At 38.3% G+C, this 23,685-nt stretch overlaps 3 protein-coding genes across 4 annotated transcripts; 2 read left to right on the top strand and 1 right to left on the bottom strand.

The window, feature by feature from the left end:
• The first annotated feature begins 326 nt into the window (after positions 1-326).
• Positions 327-1,049, top strand: LOC103424301 (agamous-like MADS-box protein AGL62). The gene has a single exon (XM_008362389.4). The coding sequence runs from the start codon at positions 327-329 to the stop codon at positions 1,047-1,049; it is 723 nt and encodes a 240-aa protein (XP_008360611.3).
• A 6,737-nt stretch (positions 1,050-7,786) lies between these two features.
• Positions 7,787-17,131, top strand: LOC103430973 (pentatricopeptide repeat-containing protein MRL1, chloroplastic). 2 transcript variants are annotated; one of them, XR_011580531.1, is made up of 18 exons: positions 7,787-8,812; positions 8,961-9,165; positions 9,573-9,636; positions 9,711-9,855; positions 9,937-10,052; positions 10,366-10,494; positions 10,633-10,806; positions 10,934-11,098; positions 11,520-11,660; positions 12,791-12,890; positions 13,064-13,172; positions 13,280-13,371; positions 14,241-14,325; positions 14,674-14,905; positions 14,999-15,091; positions 15,451-15,651; positions 15,716-15,806; positions 16,448-17,131. XR_011580531.1 is itself a non-coding variant. In XM_008369120.4 (18 exons), the coding sequence occupies exons 1-18, from the start codon at positions 7,912-7,914 to the stop codon at positions 16,677-16,679; spliced, it is 3,123 nt and encodes a 1,040-aa protein (XP_008367342.3). In that variant the 5' UTR covers positions 7,787-7,911; the 3' UTR covers positions 16,680-17,131. The 2 variants fall into 2 exon arrangements, 1 of the variants encoding a protein (XP_008367342.3); XM_008369120.4 differs by having other exon boundaries at positions 15,451-15,499.
• Positions 17,132-23,024: 5,893 nt separating this feature from the next.
• LOC103430972 (auxin-responsive protein SAUR21-like) lies at positions 23,025-23,640 on the bottom strand. The gene has a single exon (XM_008369119.3). It carries the CDS (start codon positions 23,523-23,525, stop codon positions 23,250-23,252), a length of 276 nt encoding a protein of 91 aa, XP_008367341.3. The 5' UTR covers positions 23,526-23,640; the 3' UTR covers positions 23,025-23,249.
• Between the last annotated feature and the right edge of the window lie 45 nt (positions 23,641-23,685).

The raw sequence follows: 23,685 nt of genomic DNA, 5'->3' as shown, positions 1-23,685 counted from the left end.
TTATGTTCTCTATTTTATAGCAATTTTTTTGTTAAAATTATCAAATTTTTCTTTAAGAGCTCTCTAAAAAAGTTGTACTCCAATCATATTCCCTACTGTAATGAGTCATAATGACTATGAGTCAATAATTAGCCAATAAAAATTAATTATTTATTTACCATCTATGCTAAAGACAAATTAAGAAAGAACAATGACAACCAAGACTAATAACTTATTAGGTGGCTAGAGACACCTATCTCCCTCAGTCCCAAATTCGATGTACTCAAAACACAATAAATACCTCCCTTAGTACCACCAACTACACCCAACAATCGAGTGTGTTAGCCATGGCTAGGACGAGTAGGGGTCGCCAAAGAGTGCCAATGACAAAGATTACGAATGAGGCTAGTCTCCAAGTCACATTCTCCAAGAGGAGGAATGGCCTTTTCAAAAAGGCCAGTGAGCTCTGCACCCTGTGTGGTGCAGAGATTGCCCTCATGGTCTTCTCACCGGGCAAGAAAGTCTTTTCCTTTGGTCACCCGTGCTTTGAGACGTTAATTGATAGGTTTGAGGGCAGACTCTCACTCGCCCAGCTGACCATGGGTCATGATATGCAACAGATGCTTGAGGCTTACCGGAACGTGAGTTTGAATGTTTTGAGCCAAGACCTCACGAAGGTGATGGTGCTAGTCGACAACGAAAAAAAGCTCGGGGTCAACTTAAGCCAAACAATGAAGGAGAGTATGTCAGAGAACTGGTGGGAGCGCCCACTAGAAGAGATTGAGATCGACAGGCTTGAGTTTTTAAAAACTTATATGGAGGAGCTCGGGTGCAAAGTGAACGAGACTAGAGGCAAAATGCTTTTGCCCCAAGTTTTCGAGACCGCTAATAATAATAATAACTTTTTCATAGGGAGCTCTTCCTTAAATACTGCTGCTGGGCCTTATGATCAAATGATGCAGACTCATGCAAATCAGCCTAGTAGTAGCACTGGTGGTGGGTTGAATGAAAACACTTCTACTTGGCCTTTCAGTGCTTGGAACCCTTGTCTTGGTGGAGGGTTTCTCTAAAGAACAGCAATCATTTTACAGTTCTTGCAATTAATTAAATAAAGTTAGTTATGTGTCGCCTATCGTGTGACAGTAATAACGGTTTTGCAGTTTCTGCAATTAATTATAAAAAAGTTTGTAACGTGCCTTCTATCATGTGATAGTAGCGATCGTTTTGCAAATACTGCAATTAATTATTAAGTTATTAATTATATCTTCACAGTCTCATGTGCTTACGGGTTTATATACACATACGTAATTTTTATTGTTTTCTTTATTGAATAATAAAAACTATATTCTTGAAATCACGTAAATAGTGAGAAAAAGTGACAAAATAAACTAACCTTCATATAAAATAAGAGCACATTTCTATCAATATAACCAATACACAACAAAAAAATATATAATTTTCCTCAACAATATAACAAGAAAAGGTTAGTAAAAAATGGCTAAGGAGGATGAGGAGGATGAGTTTATTAGCTATCCCGATCCCGCTACAGAATAAGTAGGATGAGTTTATTTAAAGACCTTCTCCAAATGGATGTTTGTCTGTTAAATCAAATTGATAAGGATCACAGTGCACCTTTCAAAGACTTGCTACACAAAGTATGAAAACTTAATATACCACAAAAAGTTAAATTTTCTGCTTGGTTAGTTATAAGAAATAGACTTTCTACAAACAAAAGATTAGGTAAACACAACCCTATGTAAAGATACCAACAGGTATAGAAGGGATGTATTCTTGCAAAAGAAGAAATCAGTATTTGAAGAGAGAGAGAGAGAATTTTATACAGAGAATGTATTTGATACTTCACTAATTTTTTCACATCATTACAATGATAGTTATGTAGAGTATATATCTAACTAGATTGCTTACTTTCTAAGCTATCACAATGATTACAAGATGACTACACTTGTCACTATTACAACCACACGATCACAAGCTGTTAAGCTTGCTTTATATACTGTTATCATCCCCCTTCAATCACAGGAGAAGGTTTACTCAACCTGAGATTGGAACAATGTGTCTGAAACAATGGAGTAGACAATCCCTTGGTGAGAATATTGGCAAATTGTTCATTGGAAGAAACAAACTGAAGTTGAAGCAGCTTATTGGCAACCCTTTCTCGAACAAAATGAATATCGACTTCAATGTGCTTTGTCCTTTGGTGCATAACTGGATTATAAGCCAAGGCTATAGCAGACAGATTGTCACAGAATAGAGTGACTGGACAGGAAACATCAATCCGAAGAAACTGCAAAAGTTGCTTGATCCAGTCAATCTCTGCAGTGGTGGATGAAAGGGCGCGGTACTCAGCTTCAGTTGAGGACTTAGAAACTGTATTTTTTTTCTTGGATGACCAAGAAATGGGACTAGACCCCAAATAAACCACCAAACCTGTAGTTGACCGGCGGTCATTAGGATCCCCAGCCCAGTCAGCATCACTGAAGGCATGTAAACATAAATCTCATTTGCTTAATTGAACACCATAATCCATTGTGCCTTTCAGATATCTGAGGATTCTCTTCACAGCAAGAAAATGAGACTCCATGGGACAATGCATAAACTGACATACTTGATGCACGGAGAAAGCAATGTCGGGTCTCGTAAATGTAAGATATTGCAAAGCACCCACCACACTGCGATACAATGCTGGATTATTAAAGGGTGTCCCATCATCTTTAAGTAACCTGGTATACGGTAGACAATGGGTATTACACGGTTTTGAAAGACTCATATCAGTCTTCTGAAGCAAATCTGTAATATACTTAGACTGGGAAAGAAATAATCCAGTGGAATGATAAGTAATTTGGATGCCTAAGAAGTAATGAAGAGGTCCCAAATCTTTAATATCAAATTCTTGAGCTAAAGCCTGGATAACATCAGGAATAGCTGCAGTAGCACTGCCTGTGATGATTATATCATCCACATATAACAAGAGAATGACCACAGAGTTGTCAACATGTTTCACAAATAATGAAGAGTCTGAATATGTTGTAAGAAAACCCAGAGAAGGCAGAAAGTTGGTAAACCTCTCATTCCAAGCCCTTGGGGCTTGTTTCAAGCCATATAGAGACTTATGTAACTTACAAACATGAGAGGACAGTTGAGAGTTGACAAAACCTGGAGGTTGAGACATATAGACCTCTTCTTGTAAAATGCCATGAAGAAAAGCATTCTTCACATCGAGTTGCCGTAAAGACCAACCAAATTGTGCAACTAAAGCCAAAACTAACCTCACAGTTGTAGGTTTAACAACTGGACTAAAGGTCTCCCCATAGTCAAGACCCTCTTCTTGATTGAAGCCTTTGGCAACAAGGCGTGCCTTATATCTAGAAATGTTCCCATCTGCATCTCTTTTAATCTTGAAGACCCACTTACACCCGACCAAATTCTTGTTTGGAGGAAGAGGAATTAAGGACCAAGTGCCTTGAGAATGCAAAGCTGAGAGCTCTTCTGTCATAGCTGCACACCATACTGAAGATGAAAGGGCAGACTTGTATGTTGAGGGTTCCACCTGAGTGAAATCAATTGAATTGTCAGCTCCAATTGTAGAGAAAAAAGCTTTAGGCTTGAAGATGCCATTTTTGGATCTTGTCTGCATGGCATGTGTATTCATAGGTGGAAGAGAAGAAACCACTTGAAAACTCTCAGGTTGAAACTTTGAAGACAGCTCAGTGTTATCATGAGGATTAGATCCAGAGGACAGTACTGCAGCCACAGGGGAATAAGGAAGCACAGACTGTATGGACGGTGCAGTAATGGATTCAGCATGTGTTGGGGTAGGAATGGACTCAGGTGTAGGTAAGGGAGATGTAGATGATATAGAGACAACCTGATTCTCATGTGTGACAGAAGGCAGGGAAATAGAAGGTGACAAAAGAGGAGTAAAAGATGATGAAGTTAAGTTTTGGGAAGACAACATGACATAAGGAAATTCACTCTCATAAAAAATAACATGCCTAGATATGTACAGTTTTTGGTGTCTCACTTCATAACATAAGTAGCCTTTGTATCTGGAAACATAACCTAAAAAGACACATTTTGTTGTTTTAGGTTGCAACTTGGTGGAATTGTAAGGTTTTAATAGTGGGAAACAAGAACATCCAAAAACCCGAAGATGATTGATAGCTGGAACATCTTTAAACAATAACTCAAAAGGAGATTTGTTGTGTAAAACAGGTGTTGGCATTCTGTTAATAAGGTAGACAACAGCTTGGCATGCAAAAGACCAGAATTTTGGGGGCAATGAAGCAGTTTGCAAAAGGATGATAGCTGTGTCAACAATATGTCTATGCTTCCTTTCAGCTAGACCATTTTGTTCAGGGGTGTATGGACATGAAAGTTGGTGTTTAATACCCTTGGTCACAAGAAATTGTTGAAATGACTTGCTAATATATTCACCTCCCCCATCACTTTGTAAGGTTTTAAAAGAAATAGCAAAGTGATTTAACACAAAATTGTAAAAGGCAATGAAAGTTGAACAAGCATCACTTTTATTGATGAGAGGAAATATCCAACAATGTCTAGTGTATTCATCAATGAATGTCACATAGTATCTAAAGCCCTCTACAGAATTACAAGGGGAAGGACCCCATACACTACTATGAACAGTATCAAAAGGATGCAGGGACTTAGAGACAGAATCAACAAATGGCAATTTACAGAATTTCCCTTCTAGACAAGAGTGACACATCACAGACTTCTTATCAGATATATCAGATACATTGCATTTGCGTAATATGGCAGAGACTATAGAATTGGAAGGATGGCCTAATCTACTATGCCATAGACTCGAAGACACATGTTGTCCAAGGAAAGTAGCTTGTACTTTGGGTAAAGAAGAACGATAAGAAACTGGTAGGGAAATAGGATATAATCCATTACTGCAATGTCCCTTGAAGAGTAGTCTCCCTGTGGCTTTGTCCTGGATCCAAAAACAGAAAGCATCATATATTAACCAGCAGTTATTATCTAGACACAATTTATGCACAGATAACAAATTCTGAGTGAGTTGAGGAACATATAGGACTGAATTAAGATGCAGTGGTTTGAAAGGGGTATGTAAAGTTGAGGAACCAATGTGGGAGATTGATAAACCTGCACCACCACTAGCAGTTTGAATTGTCTCATTGGAAGGAAATGGAGAGGCCAATGACAACTGATTAAGGTCAGCAGTCATGTGAGATGTAGCCCCAGAATCTGTAAGCCAAATCTGTTGAGAATTAGCACTCGGAACAGAGGATGGAGCAGCAACATGCATAGCTGACACTTGCTGAGGTTGGAGGTTGGCATTTCGAAAATGACAGAAAGGGGCACTGTGATTCTTTTTGCCACAGATTTGGCAACCCTCTGTAATAGAATTCTCATTATTTCGAAACCGGCAAGTAACATCGAGATGTCCAAATTTTCCACAAATTTGACAAGAAGACTGGAAAAACCCTTGTGCCTTTGGTGGAGAGGAACAAAGAATACCAGGGGCATTGTTATGAAAAGAACCAGACTTGGCATTACCAAACCGGGAATTGTAGTGATACTTGCCTTTACCCTTGTTCCTGTTGTAAGTAGGCTTGGAACCAGACCCATTGTACTGATAAAAGCTTCCCTGAAACCCATACGAACCACCATTTGAAGAAATACCAGTGTTGGAGTAATTATCATGAGGTGAATTGGCCTCAAATTGAGAAGACTTAGATGAAGCAGACAAATTGCTAGCTACCATTGCAGACAGGAAAGGAGTAATAGGAACATTAGCAAGCATTGCTTCTTCAGCAAGCAATTGGGAGCGAATATCCTTCATAGAAATAACATTCTCCCGACCTCTAATAATGGACCGCAATGTATTGTATTCAGAAGACATACCATTAAGAGTTAAAATCACAATATCATCATCAGCAAACAGAACCCCAGCAGCAGCCAAGTAATCACGAGCTTCTTTAATTCGTTGAAGATATAAGGAAATGGAATCTGTACCTTTCTTGATATTCTGCAACTCAGATTTCATCTGAAAAATGGTAGTCCGAGTAACAATTGAAAATTGTTCTTTAAGACGCACCCATAAGTCCCGAGCACTCGTGCTACCGATAGCACACGAAATCGCAGAAGGAGACAATGTGGCAGTGATGAGTTGCATGAGAGCCCGATCATGCATTTTCCAAATCTTGAAAGCATCACTGTTATGCAAATCACTGGAAGACTCAGTTGAATCACTCAGATTCGAAGGACAAGGATTTGTACCATCTACAAACCCCATAATGCCATGACCTTCGAGAAGAAGCTCCATCTGAAAATGCCATGTGAGGTAATTGGAATCATCAAGTTTCACAGAAACAGAAGATGAAACTGATGAGACTAGAGAGGTAATAGGCGATTGAAGAATCTGCAATTGTGTAGCAGTCACCATAATCGAATAGGAATCAAGAACTCGAAGAAAATGTCACTAAGACAAAAGATCAAACACCTGGTGTGCAATATCGCAAGCATCGAGAACCAGAGAAGAATAGGGAAATGAGAACCCTAAAAATCAAGAAATGGAAGAAACAGAGCGGAAGCAGAAGAACCAAGATCAAGAAACCGTCAAGCACGAAGCTGTTCCGGCGAATGATACCATGTAAAGATACCAACAGGTATAGAAATGATGTATTCTTGCAGAAGAAGAAATCAGTATTCGAAGAGAGAGAGAGAATTTTGTACAGAGAATGTATTTGATACTTCACTAATTTTTTCACATCATTACAATGATAGTTATGTAGAGTATATATCTAACTAGGTTGCTTACTTTCTAAGCTATCACAATGATTACAAGATGACTACACTTGTCACTATTACAACCACACGATCACAAGCTGTTAAGCTTGCTTTATATACTGTTATCACCCTAATGGTCAAACTCTTTGCCCCTTATGTAAGAATGCAAAGGAAGACCAGTTGCACCGTTTTGTTTATTGTACCCAAGCTCAGGAAGTTCGGAAATTATTTATTAATTTGTCTCATTCACCCTCAATTACAAGCATTAAGGACTGGTTATACTGCAGAAGGTTTCTACAATCTCAATTTTGATGGTTCGTTGGAGTGAAATTCAGCTGCAATGGTTTTATCATTATAAATCATCAGGGATAGCCTGCCTTTGCTGGTTCTCGTCATCTTGGACCTAATATTATTACCATGGCAGAAACACTGGCTTTTCAAGATGCTCTGAATTTAGCAGAACTTCGTCATTGATGCCGTCTCTGAAAAGTTTGTGGTGCATTGGAGAATTAGAACCATTGTTGATGATATAAAATAGCTCGTTTCCTCGTTCGAATCGTTTGAGTGGAACCACGTTTATAGGAAATCAAACTTTACAACAGATACCATTACTTCCATCTAGCATAAATGTAATAATCTTTATATTTGGGATGGGTATATTCTTCCCCAAGCTAAAAACGCTCTTTTTTATGACTCTCGAAGCCTTGAACGTTACCGAAGTATCTCTTTAAATTAATTTCACCTCTCTCCTAAAAAAAAAAAAAAAAGATGGCTACAAAAATTGATATCGGACTGGATATTTTTGGGCCTACAAAAGAATTGCTTTATCTTGGGCCGCAGTCCAAAAAAAAGAATTCAACGCATCGGCGGCGAGGACGGCAGGTGACGACAGCCCGCAAACCAAAAACAATTCATATCCAACAGAATGCAGAATAATAAAAGCCAAACCGGAACCAGGAATTTTGCCACGTCAGCAGCAAATGGATGAGCAACAAAAATAACGGATTAAATTAAAAGCAAAGGCAGTTGGTTGGTTTCTCTCTCAGTGCTCTCCTCACTCACCATTTCTGATATCTTCTTCCTCGCTCTTCTTCTTCTTCTTCTCTCTCTCTCTCTCCTCTGTCTCTCTAGGAGATGAGCTTCTCCGCGAAGCCTCAAACCCTAACCCTAATCTCATGCACTCCTCTCTCTTCTTCTTCCTCTTCCCATCGCCGATCGATTCGTAGAGACTTTCTCGGCTGCGGCCAGAGCCTCCGCCCGTTCGCCGGCGGTATCCGCTCCCACAGAGAACGCAGGAGTTTGGACGGAGGTCACCGCTCTCCTCCCTCCAAGTTTCTCATCAGAGCTTCTCTGGATTCGCATTCCCTCCTCGTCGTGGTCGCCGTCGTCACCTTCTCTGCTGCCTCCGTCGTCTACTTCAATCGCTCCGTCAAGCCCCGGAAGAATTTTGATGTTGGGGGCAGAGAGATTAGGGAGGTTAATGGTAAAGCTCCGATTGAAGAGAATAAGATTCTTGGTTTTGATGGTTTGAGCGGCAAAGTTGAAGAAATTGAGACGCCGGCGCCGACGCCGGTGCTGCAATTTCACAATTCAGGGCAGGAGTCGCTTTCTCCTTTGGTGTTCGAATCAACCGCGGTGTTTGAACCGCTTCGTTTCTCTGCAGAATTGGCACAGCTGCAGCAACAGGAACGGTCTGAATGTGTTGATTACGACCCAATTTCTGAGGAGTTCTCCAAATTAGTAGGTGAATCTAATTTCGGCGTGGCTTTGGAGCCTGATTCTGTGAGTGATGAGGAAACCGATGAAGGCGATGAAGAAGATGAAGTGGATAAAGTCAGTGAAGTGGGTGAAGCTACTGGATTTCCTTTGCTTCATAGAGAATCAGTGAGGGAAGAGCTTCACATGTTTTATGAGGGAAACAAGTCTGAGACAAAATCAGAAGAAAGCATGAATGGTAAAAAATTATCTTCGTTTTTACGAAACAGCACCGTGACAGGGGCCGGTTTACTGCCACAAGTTTCTGATCACACTACAGGTAATGCCATTGCCAGAAGAAAAAGACCATATTTTGATATCTATATGGTAATTTGAACAAGTAAATTTTTTGGATTAATTTGCGGAAGTCTTAGAAATTTGAGTTTTTTTCCCATTTTACTGACTTTATAAAAAGGGTATTTGTTCAGAGTCTATGGAAGGAAAGATAGATAGTGCTAGTTATAAAGGAGTTCACAGCAGAAAGGACTTGGGAAATGGCAGTGGATATGCAAGCGACAGAGAAATAAGAAATTCGGCTACCCAGATTCCTCACCCAAATGGTGTTCTTACAAATGACAGAGATATTCTATCAGAGCAATTAGGTGCCTACCATCGTTTGCTTAAGGATGGGAGGTACATGTTATATTTCACAAGCTCAATTTCAACTTACGAATTTGTAAGAATGGTTTTGGATTTTTACAGTAACTTTACGTTGGTTGAACAACAATAAAATTACTGAGTGTAATGTATTTGAAATGACTAAACGTTGAATTGAAATGACAAAAAGTTGAATTTAAATGACTAAATATAACCAATGTGAATTTTCGTAATTTTTCGGTTATACCCCTCAATAACACAGTTCTTTGCATTTTAAACATCCTTATGAACTTTAGATATTAACTTACTGAAATCCCTAGATATGAATTCTCAGATCCCAAATAGAATTATTTTGACATAAATTCTTGATTGTCCATATAAGTTGGTTTGTTTTCCATATATCTTATCTAAAAGCTGATCGTTGAATAATACGGGCTTTTTAGGTTAGCCGACTCTCTAAAGTTGCTTGAAGATTTGCAAAGAAGGGGTTTGTTGGATATGAATAAGGTAAGGATGTAATCAGTTAATGATTCGTTCTTGTCTGTTAATTTTCTATATTTTATTGAGTTTTCTTGCATCAGGTTTATCATGCAAGGTTTTTTGAAAACTGCAAATCGAAAAAGGCTGTTGATGAAGCTTTTCGTTTCATTGAACTGATTCCCAATCCAACATTGAGTACATACAATATGCTCATGACTGTCTGTGCAAGTTCTCAAGATTCAGAGGGTAAATTTTTTTATACACTATATCAGAGCTATTAATCGTTTAGCGTAAAGTCAGTTCATGATATCTTTGTTGTGGTTTCAGGAGCTTTCCAAGTTGTGAGACTTGCTCGGGAGGCTGGACTGAAGCCCGACTGCAAACTTTACACCACTCTGATATCAACATGCGGTAAAAGTGGAAAAGTGTACACGATGTTTGATGTATGATATCTTCCATTCTGTTTGTATTTTTAGATTGTTTGAATCTCTAACTGAAGTTTTCTCATCTATGCCTCAATTGGAATTCTAGTATCAGCTTTTATTTGTTCCTGAAGCTTTAAATTTGATTTCACTTAAACTAAGTATTGATATTTTCACTATGTTTTCCATTTATGACTTTTGTAATTAATGAATGCCCAGTTGGTAAATTGTTGTCTTCTTTTTACGATACGTCTTGAACAGAACCTCTGCATAGGTGTCTTGCTTTGAGTTTCCCGTGGTATTTCAATTACGTGTTTTTTTTATCTCTCCCTAGGTCTTCCATGAGATGGTTAATGCTGGAGTAGAGCCAAACGTTCACACATATGGGGCACTGATTGATGGTTGTGGCAGAGCTGGGGAAGTGGCCAAGGCATTTGGTGCTTATGGGATAATGAGGTCTAAGGTACCCTGAGACACTTTACAATCTCAATCTCTTGTTACTAATATTACTCTATCAACCTCTTGATTTCTGTGAAAGGGTATAGTTTCTTGTTTCTTCCTGCATAAAGTTTTCATGCTGATAAAATGTTACATGCAGTAGAAGGTGAAGCCAGACCGAGTTGTATTCAATGCGCTTATTACTGCATGTGGTCAATCAGGAGCAGTTGATCGTGCCTTTGACGTTTTAGGAGAAATGCTGGCAGAAACACAACCTATAGAACCTGATCACACTACCGTCGGTGCTCTAATAAAGGCATGCGCAAATGCTGGTCAGGTAAGGTTTATCATTTTCTTACAAAAATTGCAGGGTCAACTTCTTGAAATTTATGGTGCGTGCAGTGTTTCTACTTCCATGTTATTTCTTTTATGTTTAATCAATTTAGATTGCTTCATTCTTGTAGGTTGATCGGGCACGAGAAGTATATAAGTTGGTCCATAAATATAAGATAAGGGGCTCCTCTGAGGTTTACACCATAGCTGTTAATTCTTGCAGCCAGACAGGTGATTGGGAATTTGCTTGCAATGTGTATAGTGACATGACTAGTAAAGGCGTGGTCCCTGATGAGGTATTTTTTTTTTCAGCATTAGATCTTTCCCATGTCATGTTTACTTGAGCAATAAATTTTAGTTGAAATTGTCTCAACACTGGTCGACTTGTTTCAGAATCTAGTTGTCACTAAATTTATTTGGTCTACATAAGATATGGAATCAAAATGGTCTGTAGAAGAAGTGGAAAATACAGATGAATTCCATTTCAAGCAATTATTCTGAGCATGTTAAGGAGAACTTTTTTTATTGGTTTAGAGAGGTAGGAAATCACATGGGTCTTTAGGAGGGAAAGTTACAGCTGTGTTCTCTTTCAGTCTATCCTTGATTGTGTTTAGGAGGAAGGAAACAGATTCTAATGTGTTCTGTGATCTTTTTATTCAGTCAACGAGATTTACTTTTCCGATACAATTCTTCAATAAGCTTTTGGCCTTCATGCAGATGTTTCTCAGTGCACTAATAGATGTTGCTGGGCATGCTGGAAAGCTAGATGCTGCCTTTGGTATCCTACACGAAGCTAGAAATCGGGGAATACAAGTTGGAACTGTATCTTACAGCTCATTGATGGGAGCCTGTAGCAATGTATGTCTTACATAGGCATTTCTGTGTTAAATTAATTTTTTTATTTATTTTAAATAGTTAGGCCTAATTTGTTCATAGGCAAGTTAGTATGGTCCAAACATGCAAACTGAAAATGAATAGAAATTCAAAACTATTTAATAAAATCCCAAAATCAAGAAAACCAGACTGAATTTTGTGCTATGTTTTTCATTTTGTATTGAATAAATTAATATTTATATGTATATTGTGTTTTCATACCTTCCATACCAAGTTCAAAGGCGAAGGCCTTTTATTTGTATTTCTCCCCATTGGTTCAGCTTGTGTAAATCTGAGGAGGAGAGTGTTAATCATGTTTTTCTCCATTGTTCTTACTCAATACAGTTGTAGTGGAAATTGTTTCAGGAAGTTAGAGCTAGTTGGGTCATTCCAAAGGGTTGTTTCAAGCTTCTAAGCACCAAGTTTAAGGCTTTAGGAAAGGGGAGGAAAGCTAAAGCTTTGTGGGGCAGTTTGGTGTTGGCAGTTTTTTGGAACATCTGGTTGGAGCGAAGAGTTTTTGAGGATTATAAAGGAGTTGGGGTAGCATAACTATGGGGTAGAGTAAGATACTGGGCATCAGTTTCAAATGAGTTCAAGAATTATTCTTTTTTCTCATATAGTGTGGGATATGTTAGCCGCCGTAAAATGATTTTGGTTGAGGTTATGTTACTTGTAAATAGATCTTCTTGAGAGGTCTTAGCTAGTTTTGCTAGTTGGTGGATTTCTTATCCACTATTTTGTAATTCATGTTATTTTTTAATAAAGTGTTGTCGTTTCTTCTCAAAAAACAAAAAAAAAAAAAAAAAAAAAATCCCTTAGTATTTTGTGTCCGAGTATTTGTCATTAAATCTATAGTAGCTTCTAACAATTTCTTTGTTGTTTTTCAACCCAGTACAATTGTAACATACTGTTTGAAATGTCACTTTTGCATGGTGCTGAAGTGGCTTTAGATGTCTAGGTAAACCATACAAGGAGAGTAATTGTGCAATCAGGTGACGAGGAGAAAAAATCTTGGGATTAACTTCCATACTTATTTCCATTTCATGTAGACCTTTTTTAATGCAGCTAAACATTCTTTAATTATAATTATAACACATTTGCAATTTTTGTTTCAGGCTAAAAACTGGCAGAAAGCACTGGACCTCTATGAGTATCTCAAGGCCACCAAAATTGAGCAATCTGTTTCAACAGTCAATGCTTTAATCACTGCCTTGTGTAAGTCTCTACATGTTTCCGTATTGTCTTTCCAAAATAATGTGGGAATAGGTAGGATAACGTTTCCTTCTGTTTTGTGGAATCCTTAATTGCCGCATTTTCTGAGGCATTTATGTAGAATACGTCTCTGTGCGCTGGCAAACTTAAATGAGATGCCAATATTCACACTTCAGGTGACGGGGATCAACTACAGAAGGCTATGGAAGTTCTATCACAAATGAAGGGATTAGGATTGCGTCCAAACAGCATAACATACTCCATACTTATAGTGGCAAGTGAAAAGTGAGTCTTCTGGAGTTGATGTAGTGCTTATGATAATTACTGGTTTGTATGTCATTTCTAATGGAAATGCAAATGTGCACCTGTGTTTCTGTGCACCCTGTTTGTAGAAAGGATGACCTAGGATCTGGACAAATGCTCCTTTCTCAAGCCGAAAAGGATGGTGTTGCTCCAAACCTTGTCATGTGTAGATGCATTATTGGTGAGTTTTATACAGTAGTTACTGAATTCTTTGTCCTTTTGGGTTTGGCTTCTGAATGAATATAAATTCATTTTCCCCACATTGATTTGCAAACTGATACTCCATTGTAATAAGGGAATAACTTTGAAAGAAGATGCCAAAAAAGTCATCTATTATAACCTTCAATAGAACTTTTAACGCTTTACCAAACTTATGTTTGTTTTGTTAACGAGATGCCTAGTCTTGCCAACAAATCACCAGCTTGAATTCCTACTATTGTGATGTCTCAAATTCATTTCTAATCCTAGCCATCTTTAAAGTTAATCTCTACTATATTTAGGTTGTATTATTTTCCCTATTTGATGTGCATAGATACCAATTTAAGCTAATATTAGTTATGAGAGGGTGTTGGGTTGAGCCTTTCTTGTTGTGTTAGTGATCTGGTAAAAGTATGTAATCCTCTTACTGAGGCTTGACTTATGTCGGTATTGTGAACTGGTTTACTTCAATGTTTTTCCCATAACAAGTTTCTCTTTGTAAGAAAGTTCAAAATGAGATGATCTCGATGTTCATTTAGATGCAAAGAGAAGAAAAAGAAAAAGTACAACTTGAAAATTATAATCCATAATCATTACTGAGATAAAATATATGCACAGATATAATTACGATTAATTATAGCATTGTTAGGTAGTGGAGATACATGAATTATAGATAGGATATGCATCTCCTTTTCCAATTGCTTTGATTCTGCGCTATTCTTTGATCTTTAAGGAATGATGAATTGGACAGTTGCACTGTTTGTTGTTCAAACATTCATTTGTTTAATTTCTAATTTACGTTGCATGTGTATTGTCTTTTACACCTTTATATAACCTTTCATCTCTTTGAAGGCATGTGCTTACGGAGATCTGAGAAGGCATGTACACTTGGTGAACCTGCTTTGTCGGTTGATCGGCCTCAAGTTGATAGTGAATGGTATTTGACACTGACTTATGTGATGGTCGTAAGACTTTTGGTTGTTGGAGATTAGAAAAGTAAAATAATGTATTTGGAAAGTGTTCTCCAGTTGTTTGGTATGCATGAACATAACGGCAAAAGCTATATTACTGATCTTCTGACTGTCACTTCTATACTCGTATGTAATGGTATACCTTTATAAAGAGGTTTGTGATCCCTAAGCAGAAAAGGGGGGAAGGAGAATAAGAACTAGTATCTCTGTGTTTGTCCTAAAAGTTCTACGTACCAAATAAAAAATCATAATTTATGTTTATAGGCTAAAATCAGTTGTCTGACCAGTTTCTATATATTGCATTGTTTCTATAGGGCATCTTTGGCCTTAATGGTCTACCGCAAAACTATAGTAGCTGGTAATGTTCCCACCATTGAAGTTATATCACAAGTCTTGGGATGCTTGCAGCTCCCTTACGATGTATCATTCAAGAATAGGCTTATAGAGAATCTTGGTGTATCTGCCGACACATCAAGACCTTCAAACCTTTGTTCATTGATAGATGGGTTTGGTGAATATGACCCTCGTGCATTCTCATTACTGGAGGTCAGTTGGAAGCTAAAATTTTCAGTGCTTTTCTTGAACTCGAGTTATTGCAAAACTAAATGTAAAACTTTTCATAATGTTCCGTACTTGAAGGAAGCTGCTTCACTTGGAATTGTTCCATGTGTATCCTTCAAAGCAAGTCCTGTTGTTATTGACGCAAGGAAGTTGCAAATGCATACTGCGGAGGTGAGTTCTCCCATTAGTTTCCATGCAACTTTCTCTTAACTGCGAAGGTAACAGTTTATGTTTTGTGATATTTCTGAAGACTCCTCAGAGAAAGTTATGTTAAGGGTTGACCTTTCACTCAGTAAACAGGCATTTCTTTACATCTTTTCTGGATTCTCTTTTTAGTCTTTGGCTTTTCTAGGAATCCATATTTTCATTTTCCTTTAAGATTTCTGAATTTGATAGCTTGTCTTTAGTAGCATAAACATAGCTATCTGACGATTATGTCAGTGAGATGAAAGAGAGAGAGAACCAGACCTCCCGAAAAAAGGACAAGTGATAGATGAATTACTCATGAAATCATGTTTCAAACTTGGCAGGTTTACATCTTGACCGTTTTGAGAGGTCTCAGACATCGACTTGCTGCTGGTAATAGAAACTACATATCTTTCTGCTTGTTCGAGGAAAAAAAAGAAAGGATAATTGACTTTTGACTTTCAAGTCAGTTCAGTGCCAGAACATTGAATTGAAAGAATTTGTGAAAATTAAGATTTCAGAGAACGGAAATTTAAGATAAAAAGGTGAGCCTTTCTTTTGTATGAAGCCGAAATCTTAATTGCTCCCTTACTGTGGTATATCTTGCAGGTGCAAAGTTACCCAACATGACCATTTTACTGCCTGTAGAGAAGACACAAATTGTGTCTACCAAAGGGAAGACAATCAACATTGCCGGAAGGTGAAAATTATTACTCAAACAGTTATAGTATGCAATCAAATGAGCCTTTATGCAACTTCTATTTTATTAGTCTGACAGCATGTAAGTCTAGTAAGTTGAATTTAAGCCACACTGATAAGTGCGCGCTAGTAACCAAGATAAGAAAAAGTGCCTTTAAGATGACAACACATATACATAATTTGTAGCTATTTGTTTTGAAGATCAAATCATCGAATACATGACTAATGAGTAATGACTACTCTCTAGGCTTTTCAAAATAGAAAAATAAATAAGCACAACAACTAAACCTACATGTATCAAAATCTGCTACACAAGTACGGAAGTCTTCAATCATGTTGAATACCAAATTATCAGCTACCTAATGCTATATAACATTTATTCGGATTTCCATTTTCGAGACATGCTCACAGATAGACTTCACTAATCCTTCTCAAAGGTCAAGCTTTATGTTAAACAGTCAATTAAACCAGGTTTCAGGTCCAAGTGAATGATTCCATAGGTCGATTTATAGGTAACGTGTTTTGGGGTAACATCTGTACTAAAACTGCATGCACATCATCTGAACTCGCCCAAAATTCATGGATTCTCAGAGAAGTGTATATTGTTTATATTATTAATGTGAAGACATCTTTGCTTGACAGGATTGGTCAGTCAGTTGCAGCATTATTAAGAAGGCTTGGGTTACCGTACCAAGGAAATGAATCACATGGAAAAATTAAAATCAGTGGGTTAGCCATGAAAAGATGGTTTCAACCAAAGCTTGCTTCTTTCACTGGAAAACCAGGAGAATTTGGCTCCTCGCAGTTACGGCTGGGGAAGGGAATCACACACCAGCAGCGGGACATTCGAACTGGCAATCTGTCCTTGGAGTGAAGGAAGCATAACTTAAGTAGACATTTTAGAAGCATCTAATCCAGTTTTCCTAACCTCGGCTGATGCTCTATACAGTACAATCTTATAAATTCCTTAGAACTTGGGACACAGGATTTGGAAGCTTCTTTCTTGCATAGAGTTTGTAGAAGAGTAACGGGAGTTTTTAGAGTGAGTAAAGTGACAGCCGAGGAGTAATGGAGCGCAAAGAACATCAGGTTGCAAAGGGAGAGAGGTGTAACTTACACAGGTTAGCATTCCAGTGTCTTTGTGGTACCTTGGAGTTGGAAATTGGTGATGACACCTTCATAAATGTATGCTTTAAGACAATAAAAAGTGAGGGAAAACAGCGGTACAGAGTTGTACTTGAGTGTTCAATACCATCACGGAAGTTGAAATGTACGCTTATGACAGTGTCAACTTTGTTTATATATAACAGTATAGAGTTATCCCTCTCTCTCTCTCTCTCTCTCTCTCTCTCTCTCTCTCTCTCTCTCTCTCTCTCTCTACTTTGTTTGATATACAATTGTAATAGAAAGACAAGAAAACTGATTTAGGTGACTTTAAACTCAAAAAAAAATATTTTGATTTTTGACAAATGATTTTTGTTTTTTTTTTTAACAAACGATATTATCTATACTGAGCGGAAGAGGATTGAGTATACTCACATTGAGATAGCAATAATGTGGTTTAAATTCGCTTTTGGCAAAATTGAATCTAATACCTCTCACTTACAAGTGAATCAAATATCACTAGACTGTGAAAACAATGATGTTAAATTAGTACGCAAGTCAGTTTTGATATGTAATTGTAATTGAAACTGAAAGATAAGAAACCAGTTTCAATTAGAAATTATTAGATTAAAAAATTAATTAAAATATTTAATCAATTATCATGGAGGTTAAATGTCAAATGGGCTTCGAAATAGTTTCGGGTTTTAGCTGAACCCATTAAGCCAAACCCACTTATAACAGCTGAAGTCAACAAGTTACTTCTGTTGACACAAGGCCTAAAAGGCCATAGCAACCACACGGTACCTTTTAGCCAGGGTTTTGTTTTGTGATACAAAGCTCTATAGTCTCTGCCTCACTCTCTCATTAAGCGTTATGACTGAACCTCTTAGAGAAGTAATGTGATTACGATTGTACCAAATCCAACCCAAGATAAACAATGTACCATTAGTTGAAGACTTTGCAAAAACTTGATTAGAATAATGCTGGCATTCCTTACACCGTATCAAATAAATGAATGGGTCATTGCTAATATATTATTTGATACTTACACTGTTGATTTATTTGATATATCTGAATGACTAAATGATCTCCAATTCGACTGATTTTTTTGTAGGAATGATCTTCAAATGAAGATTAAGACAATGAACGATTCCGATTATGAAATTTCTAAAGTGAAAATACGTTATTTGCAAGTGGAAGAATGAGCTCATCTCCAAAAGAGAATACAAGTATTATTCATCGAATGCAGTGTGGATTCAAGAGTTACCTCTATTGAGCCAATTAGTACTACGGTCTAGTGATATTCATCTTCATTTGTAAGTGAGATGTCTTATGTTTAATTTTTCACCACAAGTGAATTTGAACAACATTATTGCTAGCCCATTGTGAGGCTTAGCCTACTCTGCCACCCGCCACCCACCACCCTTTTAGTATAGATAACATCGTTTATTCAAAAAAAAAAAAAAAAAAAAAAGAGTTACCTCTATTAAGGGCCCCTAAAAATAAACAAATACATTTGCCCTTAACCTCTAATGCTGCCCCCACATGTTCCATTGCTGAAGTATCAAATTGAAGAAAATGTGAGGCTGCTGCAAGCACGTTCCTAACTAAATTCAAGAGCAGCCTGCATGGACCGAATAAAAGAAAACAAAACCATGTGATGTTGTTGTGCTAAAGAAACAGAGGCAATACATAATTAAGCTGTTGGTGCAACATTTCAACAATATGGATGTTCTAGTTATAGACCATCGATCTCCTGGAAATATATATGTTGATGCACAAAACTGGAGGTCTTGGAACAACGTAAATCTGACCGTGAATCTGCAGAAAATGTAAATAACACAAGATGTATCGTGGTTCACCCCAAGATTTGGGCTATATCCACACTGATTATATATTTATCCAAGAGGTGAGGGGAGTGAGGGAGCTCTGTAATGTGAGAGCTTTGAGAGGATGAAGGAGCCTTAAGAAATGGCATCTCCTAATTGTGAGGGTGATGGGTCATTTTATAGAATAAGGACTCATCACTTATTACATATTTGCCCCTTCCCTTATCACATAATTACATTTAAGTCCCCCGACTATTCGTACGAGATCTAAATACGAGGCCCTAAATATGATATAAACAGTAGTCCCCCAAGTCTTCAGTCAAGAGAGTCTTTTGGCCGGAGACTTGAAATTCAGTCCATTTGTGGGCCGAAGTAACTAGATGTTGTCTTGAACTGATATTCGATATGAGGCGATGCTTAATCTGAAATGATGCTCAACTAGAAGTAGCACATGTTGTGAGGCTGCTCGGCTTGTGGCTTATGTTGCCTTGGTTGGCTCGGCTTGTGGCGTTGAAGGTGAGGGAGTCCCTTTTATAGAATAAGGGCTCGCTCCTCAATACATGAATGATGGGCTAGAGTTGATGCTATCTAATGATGGTGAGGGAGTCATTTTTATAGAATAAGGGATCGCTCCTCAATACATGAATAATGGGTTAGGAGTGATGCTCGCGATGAGGCGGTTGCTCAGTTGGCGGCGTTGCTCTCTAATGAAGGTGAGGGAGTCCCTTTTATAAAATAAGGGCTCGCTCCTCAGTACATGAATAATGGGTGCTCTCTAATGAAAGTGAAGGGATCCCTTTTATAGAATAAGGGCTCACTCTTTAATACATAAATAATGGGCTAAATCCCCCAAGTATTTTTCATTAGGCCCAGTTGAGGCCCAATATATGGTACATAATGTAGTTCCCCAAGTCTTCGGTCAATCGAGTTTGTTGGCTGGAGACTTTAAATTGAATCCATGTATGGGCCGAAGTGACGGTTGTTCGGAGGCGGTATTTGTATACCCTGCACTGAAGCTTTGTAGGTGAAGCTTTGCAGGTGAAGCTTTGAAGCTAGAGCTTTGTAAATGAAGCTTTTGAAGCTAGAGCTTTTGTAAATGAAGCTTTTGAAGATAGAGCTCTGTAAATGAAACTTTTGAAGCTAGAACTCTGTAAATGAAGCTTTTGAAGCTGATTGACATAAGTGATGTTCATGAATGTTTATGTTGATTGACATGAGTGATGCTCATGGATGTTGTCATGAGTGATGCTCATGAATGTTAACATGAGTGATGCTCATGAATGTTGACATGAATGATGGTCATGAATGTTTATGTATGATTGTCATGAGTGATGCTCATGAATGTTTATGTATGAATGACATGAGTAATGCTCATATATAATTTGGAGTACTGGGGGTACTTTTAATCACCTGGTTAGTGGCATGAGGGAGAGTACGGGTTGTACATTTCATCACTTGGTTGGTGGTATGAATGGCTAGTTGCCAAATGATATTAGAGTACGGGTTGTACATTTCATCACCTGGTTGGTGGTAATAGTGGCAGGTTGCCGAATAATTTTGGAGTACTGGGCGTACTTTTAATCACCTGGTTGGTGCTATTTTGGGCTCATAGGCCTTCGTCCTCCACAACATGCCAGCCCATTTATTTTGGGCTTTGTTGTTTTTTTTTTTGGGTATTATTACCTTCTGATGGGGTTTATATAGATGTCTCTGAGAGATAAGAAAAATAAATTACATCATACATCTGTCAAAAAAGTAAATCACATCATTCTGGTGGGATGTTTATTCCTTGCTTTTGCAGTATGGATGTTTATTCCTTGCTTTTGCTTTTGTTTCCTGCAACTCACTTGATTGCTTTGCCTTTCCTTTGCACTTTTGTTGCTTTTGTTTTTGTTTCCCATGTGCTCTCCTCGCTTCTTCTCTGATTTTTCTGTTAGCAAGACTTTCCTTCTTTTCAAGGCTGTTTTGCCTCCACATGATGGGTAAGAAAATGCATGACCCATGTGCTATCTTCTCTGATTTTTCTGTCAGCAAGGTCCCCTTCACCACCTTGGGTCCCGTCTCCAACTGCTCCAAACTCCATGTGCTCTCTTTTTGTTGCTTTTTCTTTCCACTGCGTCTGAACAGTAGCTGGTGTACTCCAGCCGTAAAATGGCAATATTCCTCTTCTTATTCGGCGTCACCGACAATTGGCACAGTGCAATCTTAAGCTTGGTGATGGGAGAAGTGGGGAGGGGAAGAGCAGGCGGGACCCTGGCTTCTTCGGGCTTGTAAGCCGACGCCAACACCGATGAGAACCTTTAACTTTGTTAGTACCAACCTGTAAGGGCTGTGATCGAGGCCTATACATCGTTGGGGTTTGGTTTGGTTTGACCAACTACAGTAGCCAAGCCAGGCTTCAATTTGTGGAGATTTTCTGTTAACCTGCTCAACTGTAAACCTAACTCCAACCTATCCCTTTGTTTCCTCCGTATACGCCTTTGTGGAAGTGGAAATCGAAACGTTTTGGACCTGTTTGGATGCAGGAATTGGGCAGGATATTCCTCTTCATGCCTGAGAATTTGTACGGAACATTCGAACTGGAAACATCCGTCACGGAGCTCTCGGATTTCCGATTCTCATACCCAGTCTTTATGGTCCCCATTTTTATGCTGTATATGCAGGCGGAACAACCCGACGACGAAGACGACTTGGCATCGCCGTCGCAGTCACCGTTAGCCAAGTGGTCATCTGATGGGGTTTACGTTGTTCCTCTTGGGCCGCTCGCCGTTAGCCAAGTGGTCCTCGAAGGCTTTGATGGCTTGGTGGATGAGCTCGTGGTTGGGGGAAGAGTCCCACTTGAACCACTAGCTTCTGTAGCAGTCAAAGTGGTCGCAATCGAACATTGGAGGCTGATGGGTGGCCGCGGTGCTGGAGGAATTCTTAGGACATTTCTTGGAAGTCTTTTTTTGGGGGTCTTGGGCGGCGGGGATTGAAGAAGAAGTGTCGGGGGTGTTTTTCATGGAGCAGGTGATCAAGTAAGCCAGGACCTTGCAGTCATCGAGAAAGAGCACGGAGGCTAGAGCTAGAATAGTCGCTGGGAGGAGTTGAAAAACAGAGAGAACATACCTGTCGGAGGAGGAGGAGGGAGATGGGTAGACTTTGCCCTTGTTCTTTATCTTCATGGTGTTTGATGTTTTACCTCAGAGAGAGTGAAAACTTAAGCGAGAGAGAGAGAGAGAGAGAGAGAGAGCATTTTACTCCTCTGCTCATTATACAAAAGAAAAGCCCATCACTCTCACACCCATAGCTCTCTCTCTCTCTGGAAATTGAATGAGTGTGTTTTTGTGTGGTTTTTGCAGATTCACGGCGGAGGTGAGAAATTGAGAGGGAAACGACATAACTTTTTGTGTCGATTCCCACAGACGGCGCCAAATGTTGATGCACAAAACCGGAGGTCTTGGAACAATGTAAATCCGACTGTGAATCTGCAGAAAATGTAAATAACACAAGATGTATCGTGGTTCACCCCAAGGTTTGAACTACGTCCACACTGATTATATATTTATCCGAGAGGTGAGGGGAGTGAGGGAGCTCTGTAATGTGAGAGCTTTGAGAGGATGAAGGAGCCTTAAGAAATGGCCTCCCCTAATTGTGAGGGTGAGGGGTCATTTTATAGAATAAGGACTCCTCACTTATTACATATTTGCCCCTTCCTTTATCACATAATTACATTTAAGTCCTCCGAGTATTAGTACGAGATCTAAATATGAGGCCCTAAATATGGTATAAACAATATATATATATATATATATATATATATATATATATATATATATATATATATATATAGGGAAGTGTTATTGGCACTTCAAAAATCTCATTCTACACTTATCTCAAGTGTATTTTTCTTTCTAAATATAGAAAGTTTGGAATGTAGAATGAGAAATTTGAAGTGCCAATAACAATTCCCTGTATCTGTATATATGTATAATTAGTAAGGCAACATGGCATCAACAAATTAAGCTAATACATTGTAAGGTAATGCCGCATTAACTAGCCGTTTGAGTCCATTCTACAATATAATTTTATGATCCATACTGTTTATTTTTAAGTTATCAATAAAATATTATTCTTGCAAAAATTCACTCAAATTCAAGCGGTTTAGCCAATATTTGATTTATTATTATACATATTTCCTTGCAAAAATTTATCAATATTGTGTTCATTTATTCAATAATCGGGAATAGTGAAATATTGACAAACACGATTACTTAGCTCTATATTAACTTACTAACTGATTAACGTTATATTATCGTACTAACTTATTAGTGCCGTATTATATATTCTTCAAATTGTACAAAGTTAAATTAAATACATGTAAGTATTGTAGTTAAATCCTAAAATTAATTAACAAGGACCTCAGTCACCAAATCATAATTCAATTCGCACTTTCCCTCCTAGCTACTAAATACATGTACAAAAATCTTATATGAGGTCTCCACCATTCCGATGTCTACCAAAAATCTCCATCATCTTTGTAATCTGGCAATTCCCAGCTCGTAAATGAGACTAATGAAAGTCTCTTCTTTGCATGGAATTGTTAGACCCCCCATTGGATGGTTGAAGCCAAACTCTTCTTCTGCGCTCTTAAGCAGGACCTTAAACGAAGGATGGTTCAAGTAAGCCACTGGAACCACATACCTCTTCTTTCCAAATTCTCCAACATAAACTGCAACATGGCCTTTCGGGACTTCATGAAATGACGACCTAGACTGCAGTTTGAGAATGTGCTTCATCATACCCATGATATATGAAACCCTAAAACGACTTGAAAATTTACAGTTGAACTTGGAATGATGGGGTTTTCTAACTAAATTTGCTTAATACAAAAGCTGTTTTTTTTTCCCTAGCTGCTTGTTATAAAAGCTATAGTAGTAGTGTGAAACCCAAATGTTTGTGCCTCTA

Source organism: Malus domestica, chromosome 05, assembly GCF_042453785.1.
Source record: "Malus domestica chromosome 05, GDT2T_hap1".
Lineage (NCBI taxonomy): Eukaryota > Viridiplantae > Streptophyta > Magnoliopsida > Rosales > Rosaceae > Malus > Malus domestica.
This window is presented reverse-complemented; position numbering and strand designations above follow the sequence as displayed.

Coding starts and splice junctions, on each gene's coding strand:
- LOC103424301 (XM_008362389.4), top strand. CDS start 327: ATGGCTAGGACGAGTAGGGGTCGCCAAAGAGTGCCAATGACAAAGATT.
- LOC103430973 (XM_008369120.4), top strand. CDS start 7,912: ATGAGCTTCTCCGCGAAGCCTCAAACCCTAACCCTAATCTCATGCACT. Junction 11,661..12,790: donor TGATGGGAGCCTGTAGCAAT/GTATGTCTTACA, acceptor TTTTTGTTTCAG/GCTAAAAACTGGCAGAAAGC. Junction 13,372..14,240: donor CATGTGTAGATGCATTATTG/GTGAGTTTTATA, acceptor ATCTCTTTGAAG/GCATGTGCTTACGGAGATCT.
- LOC103430972 (XM_008369119.3), bottom strand. CDS start 23,525: ATGGGTATGATGAAGCACATTCTCAAACTGCAGTCTAGGTCGTCATTT.